The sequence below is a fragment of the Mobula birostris genome, chromosome 10 (genome assembly GCF_030028105.1).
Source record: "Mobula birostris isolate sMobBir1 chromosome 10, sMobBir1.hap1, whole genome shotgun sequence".
Classification (NCBI taxonomy): Eukaryota; Metazoa; Chordata; class Chondrichthyes; order Myliobatiformes; family Myliobatidae; genus Mobula; species Mobula birostris.
In genome coordinates, this window is record NC_092379.1 from 18,425,344 (window position 1) to 18,437,878 (window position 12,535).

General features: G+C 43.4%; 1 gene segment (V, D, J or C); it reads right to left on the bottom strand.

Annotated features, from left to right (window-relative positions):
- Positions 1–3,239: 3,239 nt before the first annotated feature.
- LOC140203869 (immunoglobulin heavy constant mu-like) overlaps positions 3,240–12,535 on the bottom strand; it is a 35,854-nt gene continuing 26,558 nt past the window's right edge. The window contains 2 exon segments of the C gene segment in view: positions 3,240–3,843; positions 6,284–6,426. Coding sequence covers positions 3,832–3,843; positions 6,284–6,426 — 155 coding nt within the window.

A 12,535-nucleotide genomic window follows, 5' to 3' on the forward strand; every position in this document is an offset into this window, starting at 1 on the left:
AACATCTGGAGAAACTTCTGAAATGCCTGCTTCGCTGCCGCTGCTACTGTGCGATTGAGAATCTCCGGAGGGGAAGGCCCCAAATCCTCGGCTTTGCCTGTTGCTTGGCGGCCGGGGCCGGGGTCGAAGCACTCGGCAGAGATGGTGCTTGGTGCTCGGTGTTGGAGGCTCGAAGTTTTCGGACGGACCCAAGAGTCGGCTGTGGTCAGGTGCTTCCAGGGTGCTGCATCGGCAAGTTTGCGGCGCTGGAGGTTCATGGCAGGGAGAGTTTTTCTTCCTTCTACTGTCTGCGTGAGATGATGGGACTTTTGAGAGACTTTGAGACTTTTTTTTACCGTGCCCATAGTCTGTTCTTTATCAAATTGCGGTATTGCCTTGCACTGTTGTAACTATATGTTATAATTATGTGGTTTCTGTCAGTTTTTCAGTCTTGGTCTGTCTTGTGTTTCTGTGATATCATACTGGAGGAACATTGTATCATTTCTTAATGCATGCATTACTAAATGATAATAAAAGAGGACTGCGTGTCCTCATAATCATATTTCATGCCTGATTACTCTTTATTATTTTAGATTGTTATATCATGATAATGTAGTGAATTGTTTCCATGGAAATTCCATGGATAAGTTGTTTCTTTTTATAAAACTGTGTGTGGTAGAATTCCCTCAGAGACGGCACTGGGAATGACTCTGCCAAAATTCTATTGGTCAGACTTGCCATTACATGTGACAGGTAATCTCCATAGAATCTGGTCACAGTTATCACCGGTTCCTGCAATTACATCCCCCAGTACCTGAGTCAGTGCCATGTCCCTCACAACCTGCTCTACATTCCAGATTATGGGTGCAGGAGTTTCTTCCACTATGTGATTTTGGTTCCAGTCTCCAAACACAGTTCCATATATATTTTCCAAATTGACTGAAGGTGGAGCATTCCCTGAGAATCTAATCCTCAAATCCTTACAAATAAGAGAATTTCTTGTATAAATTGTTTCTCATACATGGGAATCACAACCTTCCCGAAGATCAATTGTGCATTCCCAAGCTCTGTTGTATTCCCTCAGGAACAATGTTGAGAATTAACCACAATTTCTGGTCCTGAGAAGGGGTATTGTCTGGTCTTTCATAGTTTTCCCCAATGTCTCTTTCCATATAACCATATAACAATTAAAGCACGGAAACAGTCTATCTCGGCCCTTCTAGTCCATGCCGAATTCTTACTCTCACCTAGTCCCACTGACCTGCACTCAGTCCATAACCCTCCATTCCTTTCCTGTCCAATTTAACTTTAAACGACGACTTCGTACCTGCCTCAACCACTTCTGCTGGAAGCTCATTCCACACAGCTACCACTCTCTGAGTAGAGAAGTTCCCCCTCATGTTATCCCTAAACTTTTGTCCTTTAACTCTCAACTCATGTCCTCTTGTTTGAATCTTCCCCTCTCTCAATGGAAAAAGCCTATCCACGTCAACTCTATCAATCCCCCTCATAATTTTAAACACTTCTATCAAGTCCCCCCTCAACCTTCTACGCTCCAAAGAATAAACCTAACTTGTTCAACCTTTCTCTGTAACTTAGGAGATGAAACCCAGGCAACGTTTTAGTAAACCTCCTCTGTACTCTCTCAATTTTATTGACATCTTTCCTATAATTTGGTGACCAGAACTGTACACAGTACTCCAAATTTGGCCTTACCAATGCCTTACACAATTTCAACATTACATCCCAACTCCTATCCTCAATGCTCTGATTAATAAAGGCCAGCAAACCGAAAGCTTTCTTCACCACCCTATCCACGAGATTCCATTGTAATGGAATTGCACATCAAGCATTTTTATGATTTATAATGGACATAAATAATCATCACAAACATCAGTAACAACTGCTTACAAATGGCTTAAGTTCCAATAGCCAGGACTCAGCTTTCACAGGTGCTGAACTCAATCAAATTAATATATTAAAGGACCACTTTTGATGGCTTCATTCAGTGGCCACTTTATTAGGTACACTTGCTCTTTTCTGTAAATATCAAATCAGCCAATCATGTGGCATCAACTCAATGCATAAAAGCATTCAGACATGTTTGTTGTTCAGACCAAACATCAGAATGATGAAGAAGTGTGATCCAAGTGAGTTTGACTGTAGAAAGGTTATTGAGGCCAGATGGGGTGGTTTGAATATCTCAGAAACTGCTGGCCTACTGGGATTTTCACACACAACAGTCTCTAGAGTTCATGGAGAATGGAGCAAAAAACAAAAAAAAAATCAATGGACGTCAGTTTTGTGGGTGAAAATGCCCTGTTAACGAGAGAGGTCAGAGGCTGATGGCCAATATATACCCATTTCAGGGGTATATTCCTTCAATATCTGGTCCTGTGTGCATTCTTCCAATGTCTGTCCCTTGGAGTTACTCTGCTCAAATCAGGTGCTGTTGTCCATCAATGTATTCTATTCAATTCTTGATTTGCATTAATCTAGTACCTGTTTATGTTTTCTACTCCTGGTGTGTTTTACCCCAGTATCTGGCATGTTTTCCTGCACTGGTATATTTTCTTAAAAATGCTTTCTCTTGCTGACATCACATTAAAACATGTACATGGTCGATATCCAGTTCTGTGTCACCTGTACTTGTACCAACAGCTCCACACTCTCTGATGGGGGATGCTGCAGGATGCACAAAGTTTCCTTCAGCTAAACACCGAGCAGGCCAAAAGCTTTGGTCCCCACAGTGAGTTCTGTTCCAGGGCACTGATGCTGTTCAGTCGATTTTCAGTGACCTGAGAACAAAAATTCAGACTGACTTGGCTGTTCACTGTAGTACAGAGGGACAGAGGTGCTGCCTTTCAGCTGAGACATTGAAGGGAGGTTGTGTGTGCAATGGTGAAGCTCCTGTACCCACGGTTTTATAGGACATGGAGTGTGGAGATTAGGATAATGTGTTGAAATATGGATTGAGACACTCATTATGAAACATTCCATCAACATCTTGCTCTGGGATGTGTAATGGGGTTCTGATAAACTCCTCCAATGAGCCTCTGTGCTTTCCTGAATATCTTTCTCGGGGTGCAGCACCCCAGTGTTCCCACTGTGAGAAATCCTTTATGAACATGAGCAGTACGTGTGGGGCTACACTCATATAGTACAGGCTGGGAATCTCTCCGATATTTGTCCCGGGATGCATTACCCACTCGTATGTGGAGGCAGATGGAATCTCTGCAGTGATGAGGGAACTAAGATGGGCTGAATGGCTTCCCTCAGTTTTATCAACTCCAGTCACTTCATGTTCTCCTTTTCTTTGTTTTTAATGAATAAAATTTCAAATCATGACATGACATAAACTCCAGCAGAAAACTGGAAGAAAAGTTATAGGCAATGATTTCCACAACATCTGATTTACAAAATTTGACAGAGCAAGATCCCAAACCCACTTTCCACCACATCCCCCTCCCCACGTCACCTTCTTGCTCCATAACAATAATAACCACTTCCTCACCTCCCCACTCTCCATCACAAACTACACCTCCATCCCCTGCTCCCCATTCCCATGCCTTAATCCTGCCTTCCTCTCCCCTCCTGTATACCCCCTCCAGTGTCACATATCCTGCCATTTTCCCAATGTATCATCCACTGCTGTCCCTCTGCCCACTGAACCGGCTCTGTGCCCCCATTTCCCATCTGGTATCCCCGGTACATTTAGAGGTTTATTTCCTGAAATGAGCAGTTGCAGTGCAGTAGCCTCAGATTGCCGAGTGAGTGAGATGGAGACTCCATTTCCAAACATCGCAGCCACAGGGGGATTTCTTCATTGAACGTGGGGCGTGTGTCTGCTGGTCACTGCTGAGCCTGAAATATAGACAGGAGAGTATGATATAGTACGTGACAAGGTGCAGCACAGAGGTTAACCTGTGAGAACAGGTGAACTAAATAACAGACGGTCTGTCCTCATTCGAGGAGATGAAGCCCCATGAAGAGGTGTCTGTCAGTATTCCCCGAGGTCACCCCAAAACACGAATCTGAGTATCAGTTCAGACCTTTAGTGTGATCCATAGTTGGGCTAAAGTTTTATGTCCTGAGTAAGACCATAAGATAAGATATAGGAGCAGAACCGCCCCCATCTTTAATTATCGACTGCAACATTTTATTGCCAACCACCGAGGTCAGGCTAACTGGGCTAGAATTTCCTTTTGTCTGCCTCTCTCCCTTCTTGAAGAATGGCGTGACAATTACAATTTTCCAGTCCTTCAGAACTGTACCAGAATCTAGTGATTCTTGAAAGATCATTACTAACGCCTTCATAATCTCTTCAGCCACCTCTTTCAGAATCCTGGAGTGTAGACCATCTGATCCAGGTGACTTATCTACCTTCAGACCTTTCAGTTTCCAAAGCACCTTTTCCCTGGTAATAACATCTTCACTCACTTCTTCCCCCTGACACTCTTGAACTTCCGTCATACTGCCAGTGCCTTCCCCAGTGTAGTCTGATGCAAAGTGCTTATTCATTTCCTTGTCCCTCATTACTACCTCTCCAGCATCATTTTCCAGCACTCCAAAATCTCCTCTCACCTCTCTTTTACACTTTATGTATCTGAAGAAACTTTTGGTATCCTCTTTAATATTATTGGCTATCTTACCTTTGTATTCCTTCTTTTTCTTTCTGACTTTATTTAGTTGTCTTCTGTTGTTTTTTAAAAGCTTCCCAATTCTCTAACTTCCCACTAATTTTTGCTCTATTATATGCCCGTTGTTTGGCTTTTATGTTGGCTTTCACTTCTCTTGTCAGCCACGGTGTCTCATCCTGCATTTTGAATACTTCTTCTTCTTTGGGATGTGCCTTCTGAATTACTCCCAGAAACTCCAGCCATTGCTGCTCTGCTGTTATCCCTGCCAGTGTCCCCTTCCAATCAATTTTGGGCAATTCCTCTCTCATGCCTCTGCATTTCCCTTTATTCCACTGTAATACTGATACATCTGACTCTAGCTTCTCCTTCTCCATTTGCAGAGTGAGTTATATCATATTATGATCACTGGACCCTAAGGGTTCCTTTAGCTTAAGCTCCGTAATCAATTCCAGTTCATTGCACAACACCCAATCCAGAATAGCTAATCCCCTGATGTGCTCGACCATGACCTGCTTTAAAAAGCCATCTTGTAGGCATTGTACGAATTTCCACTCTTGAGATCCAGCACCAACTTGATATTCCCAATCTACCTGCATATTGAGATTCTCCCATGACTATTGTAACATTGCCCTTTTGACATGCATTTTCTATCTCCTGTTGTAATTAGTAGACCAAGTATTTGCCACTGTTCATTATAGGGTCTTTTTACCCTTGCAATTCCTTAATTCTACCCACAATGATTCTACACCTTCCGATCCTATGTCATCTCTTTCTATTGATTTGATTTCATTTTTTACCAACAGAGCTAATCCACCCCCTCTACCTACCTGCCTGTCCTTTTGATGCAATGGGCATCCTTGGACGTTAAGCTCCCAGCTGTAATCTTCTTTCAGCCGTGATTCAGTGATGCCACAACATCATGCATTCCAATCTGTAGCTGTGCCACAAGTCCATCCACATTATTCCATATACTGTGTGCATTGAAATGTTACACCTTCACTTTTGTATTCATCACCCTCTCCTATTTTGTCCTCCTTTTACATTGCAACTCATCCTGTTGACTGCATTTTAGTCCAATCATCAGTCTCTGCTTGCTAGCAACCTCGCTACATACTGCCTTTGTTAGTAAACCAATGACTAGATCCTCTGCCCTATCACTCCATTTCCTATCCCCCTGTCAAATTAGTTTAAATGCACTCGAACGGCTCTAGCAAACCTGCCCACTTGATATTTGTCCCCCTAAGGTTCAGGTGTTATCTGTCCCTTTTATACAGGTCACACCTTCCCCAGAGGTGATCACAGTGATTCAGAAATCTGCCTCTGCCCCCTACACCAGTTCCTCAGCCACACATTCATCTGCCAAATCATCCTCTTCTGACCCTTACCCTGCTGTTCTCTCAATACAACTCTTGCTTGATTTCCTTGTTTAAGTTCACAATTGTTGCTCTAAATACCCTTTCACATTCTGCCACCTTCTGCTTATCAAGGCCCAGAGGCTCGGAGTAAAGAGGAAAGGTGTAAAGTCCCAGGGGTTGTGAAGGCCTCAGACTGCGTTGTCTGTTGATTGTGCTGTCGTTGGGATTGCAGTGTCAGAGAATGCAATGTGAGATAAGGAAGCTGAAAGTTTGTGTTTCATGGGATGTCTCTGTTAGTCAATTAGTTACCTTGACAACGGTGACGAAGGTGCTGTAGAGGAAACTGATGATGAACAGAACGGCAAAGGCAGCAACTGTAAGCACATTGTCATCTCCACCCACGTGTCCCTGTTCTTCCTTCCCCTCCTCTCCTGTCATGTCTGTGCAGGTTTCTGAAAGAATTGAGAAAGTGAGATAGTTGATGTTTCCTGAAGATCAACAACATCCTAATCACATGAAGACAACAGGAAGACAGGAAAACAGGAGGCCTGAGTCAGTTCCAACATTCAATGACATTGTAGTTGATCTTTGACCAAATGCATTGACCTGACTTTTGCCCAGATCCATTATTCCCAGTGATTATCCAAGCCATTAAATCTCATGTTTAAAATGACCTTCAGACCTGACACTGTGGAAGACTGTTCTGAACTTCCATGAACCTCTTCAAGTTGAATGTCTGTTTTTCTTTGCATTTCCGGCACTGTTTTTTTCTCTTCATTGTCTTGCATGATTTATGTAAAATTAGGATGTAGTGTGTTGTCTGAAGCTACATGCCTGTGATGCTGCAAGCAAGTTTCTGATTTTACCTGCCCCTCAAGGTAATTGTGCACATGACAATAAACTCGACTTAACTTGTTTCCTTACAGCATGTCATTTGTAACTTGGGAGCCCCTAGACAGAACTCAATGAACTAGTTTTTCCTCATCGACTATGTTCACTCCACCGAAAATATTGACCAGATCTTCATTACAAATGCTACACTCTCATTTAACATTATCCCAACTTGTAATTTGCACTGGGGAGTGCATGTTTGTTCATCACTCTCTTCAAGACAGTTTGTCCTTTCCTGGATGTGGTCCCAAAACCTTGAATTGGTTCTTGCCTATTCATTTCATCGATTATCATCTCTGCAGTTAAAACACTACAGATTGCTGATAGATTTGTCAGCCTTGTGTGAGTGGCAAAGTTGTCACGTGGGTATCTGCCCAATATCAGCGCCGACTGCCTGTCTTTTGATCGCTGCTGGAGATGGATTCTGTGAGCGGCCTATTGCTGTGTGTCTCGCTGTGACAGGCGGGTCAGCCTCTCTGCCTCGTGTGGTGTTCCTCTCCTCTCTTTCAATGCATGTCGGTGATATCGGAGATGGTATTGTGGATCTGTGTTTATGGATTGGACTGTTGTGTTTATGGACTGTGGACATTTTCAGACCTATCATTTTATATTCTGTGTTTTTTTTTTCGCCCGTTCCTTTTCGGTTTTGTTGTGTGAGGTGAGGGTGTTTGGGGGTTGGTGTTCTGTTAGTTTTTTGTGTGGACGAGGGGTTGCCTTTTGGGGTTTGCTGTTTCTGTTCCATTTTGTGTGGGGGAGGGTGTTTTTGGGGGGGTTTGATGATCGGGTGTTGTTCTTATTTATATGGGGGGTGGGTTTGCTGTTTCTCTGTGAACGATTTTCATATACTTTCTTTGTTTTCGTGGCTACCTGGAGAATCAAATTTCAGAGTCGTATATGGATATAGTATATTGATAATAAAAGAACCTTTGAATCTTTGATCTAGTGAATAGTGTCAGCACTGAACACATGCTGCAGGTCACAGGGCATCACTGTCTACATATTGTCCCTTCTTTCTGTAACTCTCCACTTTCTGAATGAGTTCACTAATTGTCTTCACAAAGTTGATGAAATACCTTTCCCTGTCAATTAACCTTAGAAACTGTGGACCAATCCGGAATGTTCTATCATTTGCACAGTGGAAACTATAGTACACATTGACCAAAATCTACTTGAATGTCTGTCTGTCTGTCTATACAATGAAGCACAGAACCAACCAGGCAACACTTCCAGCCCCTCAGGTTTAAGTCACACAAATGTATCCCAAAACATACCGGCACGGAACACTGGCAGCCGAATGCTTTCCATACCTTCTTTATTGAACTTTGATTACACAAACACAGGCTGACATTCAACCTGTCAAGTAGTCTACACAAGTTTCCAACACCATCAGACCTGACACAAGGAAGTTTTAACAAGAACTGCAGGATCTCAGAAATGTTAGTAATTTATTTTGATGCATTTAATCATGAAATATATATTTCCATTTTGAGCTAATGAGAAGGACTTGCAGGTAATCTTGCTTGTTTCAGTGAGGTAAACCACACTGTTGTAGGATCAACAATCAATTGAAGGTTGACAATTGGTGTTGTTGGCCACTCTGTCCATGGGAATCTCTGCTGCAGAGAACCCAGTGACCCAACTTCTTTCCTTCTCATCTGGTGGGGAAGGGTAACTTCAGAGGGTTCCTATTGGGAATGGATTTTTTAATCATTTGTTGTTCACCTGGAATATTCTGCTCTTACTCCATCCAAGCCAATGTTTATACCACTAGCGATCTCACCGCATCTAAAATGTTAAGGCTTTTTACTTTTGGAAATGAAAGATAAATTGTGGAAAGTGTTCAGTGGGTTAGAAAACACTTGTGAACAGAGAAAGGGATAACATTGAGGTAGCATCACAAGTGTACTCTGTACCATTGCTTCAGCACTAGTTCTGTGCCTGGCTGAGTACTGTGCATCTCTCTGGTTGACTGGAACTCAACAACTGTCTGATGTCCAGTTACATTCCACAATGCCTGCTCCAGTGGAACTCAGTTCCTCCAGTTCTGCTGACAGATAGACTTGCTTCATGTCTCTGAGACGTTGGTGTGGAAACATTGACCCTGCAGTCATTATTTCATCATTCCCTCACTGACAAGGCCGGCATTCCTTGCTGTGCTCCAGCAGGTCCGTCACAGAGCAGTGAAGAGTTTGGTGTGGGACTGATGGATACGGGTAAACAGGGTAGGAAGGCCAGTGTCCTTCACCAAAGAACATCAGAGAAATAGTTTGTAATCTAAAACTAGAATCCGGCACAGTCACCTCCGGTTATGTGTTCACGCCATTGTCCTGAGGCTTGGGAACAGACTGTAGGTCAATGATCCTCGTGCTAGTACTGAGGGAGTGCTGCACTCTTGCACATCTGTCTGAGATGTGACAGAGGGGTCCAGATGGGTATTTACTGTTGGACAGACAGACCTTGTGTTGGTAGTTTAGAAGAGAGTTAAGTTTTGAAAGCATCGGATGAACTCTGCTTCTTTCCCACTCTCTGCCTCTGCATTATTAATCCACTCACACAACTACAACAATGCCAGACTTGCCGTTACCTATTGACCTGGGTTGTCCCTGGGTTGTGGCTGTGGCAGAGGATGTCAACAGTGGAGTGAATCTCAGAATCATACCTTGAATGTTTTTCACATCCTGCCTGACACTGGTGTTGGAGGGGGGATGAGACACTGTGCATCTGAAAACTGAGCCTTCCTTCCACTCCTCTGTGCTCACAGTCAGGACGTAGCTGGCAATGAAAGTCCCTGCCTGTTCCAGAGCAGTTGGTCTCACACTGATGTTGGAGGAGATCAGAGAGTCCCCTTTCCCCCAGGTGATGGTTATTTGGTCCGGGTAGAATCCAGAGGCAACACACTCGAGGGTGACCGTGTTCCCACTCTTGGTCTCTCCCTCTGGCGGTGGCAGCAGTCTGACTTTGGGACTTGTTATCTCCACTGGAACAGATAGGCAAACAATGGAAATATCACACATTTTTACTGAGGTAACCAACGTTGTCCATTTTGATCGCTGACATCTTGCCCACCTTTGGTACTTTTTGTCCGTGCTGATACTGGTGAGGTTGCAGAAGGTTGTTGGGCAGAGCAAGTGTACTCCACCCCACTGGTCCACTCCTCCACACTGGTCTGGAGTTGGCTGATCACTGTGTCTTGGGTTCCTTCCCCTCTTGCTTTTTTGGTCGCATTTGCTTTGACTTTCTCCCTCTCGTTCACCTGCCAGTGGATTTGGACCTGGCTCAGATCAGCACCCACAATCATACACACCAGAGTAGCAGTCTGGTTGATCCACATCTCTTCAATGGAGGGATTTTGGATAAAGACAGACAACTCTGTAGATTAGAAATAGAAAATTTACAAACTGGACAATATCTGCTGTCAGCTGGCTGAATGACAACTTCAGCTCAGATTTATCCCAAAGCTCAATTTGTACATAATTGTACAACGGAATGAAATCAGGTTTGTTTACAGAGTGGGTTGCTCATCTCTGCTTCCAACCTTTGACTGAGAAAACAAAATTAAACATCAAGGAGCTTATTTCCTTGGGACCCTTTCGGGTCACAGCATGAACTGTGGGACAGTTGCCTAGCTACGTGACATTTAGCTGCTGGAATGCCAATAAAATGTGCTATCAGAGCTGTGAATTGGAATGAGAAATTCAGTTTCTGACCAAAGACAACATTTCCTGAAATCTTCCTGTCTCAGGAAGGAAATTTGTGGGAAGACACACCAGTCTTCATTGAGGGATTAGCAGTGGAAAGGCTGAGCAGTTTCCAGTTCCTGGGTGTTAATATCTCTGAAGATCTATCCTGAGTCAACATATTGATGCAATAACAAAGAAGACATGACAGTGGCTGCATTTCATTTGGAGTTTGAGTACGTTGGTATGTCGGTAAAGACTCTCTCAGATCTCTACAGGTGTACCGTGGAGAACATTCTAACTGTTTCACAATCGGAAAAAGCTGCAGGAGGTTGTAAACTCAGCCAGCTCCATCATGGGCACCAACCACCCCAGGGTTGATGACACCTTCAACAGGCGATGCCCCAAGAAGGCGGTGTGGTGTATTTGCAACCTATCTTAGTATTAATTAGACAGTGCATATATCACGACTCGATGCTTTATGCTCTGAGTGTGTCTTTATTTCTCATTCTCGCTTCCATGTTCCCTCAATCATGTGATGTTCTGTCCCAGAGTGATGACATCACTGAACTTGACAAGTGTCAAAACTACATTAACTGACCTTACCATTTCAATACATGACATTGCTGCTTTCCTGAGAAATGAACTGCAGTGTTTTAGAACACATTCAACTCACAGATTTAATCATTTCAATTCAACGGTACTCTCTGAAATGCATGACTATAACCAACACATTTTCTGTTTCAACTTAATAACTCTGGAACTGAAAACTTCATTTTCAACTTACAACAGTCTACGTTGTTTCAAACCCACAACTTAAGCTCTACTTCAATACAATAATGTGAAACTTCAGAGGTTGTTTCCTAACCCTTTGAGGTCTCTCTACCAGTCTCTCTTTGCTTTCAACGTCTGGTAATGGCTTTTGCTCACAGTGAAGCTGGTCTTATCCATAACTGTCCATCATATTGTTCTCCTGTCCCAGTATCTCATTGTGAAATCCTTGAATTTCCTCCTGTTTGCCAAAAGTCCTTCTTGTGTTGAACTTTTTCCATGTGTGGTGTTCCTTGCATACTGCACTCCAGTTGGAGATTCAACTATCACTTGATTTCTTGTTTTCCTTACCACCCTGTGTGTTGTGTTGAAAGGTGTGGCGAATTTGTCCATTTTTTCTTGCTGGATAAGCGCAGTGTCTCCAACTTTCACAGTAGACTTTTCAGCTTCCTGTGGCCGTCTGCAAACAGCTTGCAATTTCCTTTTTGTTCTGCATCCTGATCCCGTACTTCCAGTTCTGTTGTGTGTACCTCCTTGATGTCTGGTAACTTCCCCCTCATTTTGTGGTTGTAGAGAAGTTCAGCAGGACTTTTCCCTGTGGTAGCATGTTCCACACATCTGTACACAGTCACATACTTTCTCAGTTCACGTTTCCAATCAAGTCCTTCTGCTCAAGCAGTCCTCATCCTTTCCATCAGTGATGCATTTTGGTATTCCACTTCACCATTTGCCTGAGCCCACTTTGGGCATTGTTCTCAGTCGTTTTTCCTGTAATGTTCAGATCTGAATTGAGGTCCATTGCCTGATTTGATGGATATGGGCAGGCCATGTCAACTGAAAATATTCTCCAGACTGTCAATAACTCCAAGTAATGTAGACACAGTCTGTCTGGTCTTGGTCACTGTCAGACAGTCATTGAGTCATAGAAAGCAGGCACATCTAGTCACTGCCAAGCCATTTAAACTGCCAGGTCCCATTGACTTGCACCTGGACCATAGCCCTCCATATCCCTCCCATCCATGTACCTATCCAAACTTCTCTTAAAAGTTGAAATTGAGCTTGCATGCACCACTTGCTCTGGCAGCTCATTCCACACTCTCACAAACCTCTGTGAAGAAGTTTCCCCTCATGTTCCTTTTAAACATTTCATCTTTCATCCTTAACACATGATCTCTAGTTGTGGACTCAGCCAACCTCAGCGGAAAAAGCCTACTTGCATTTA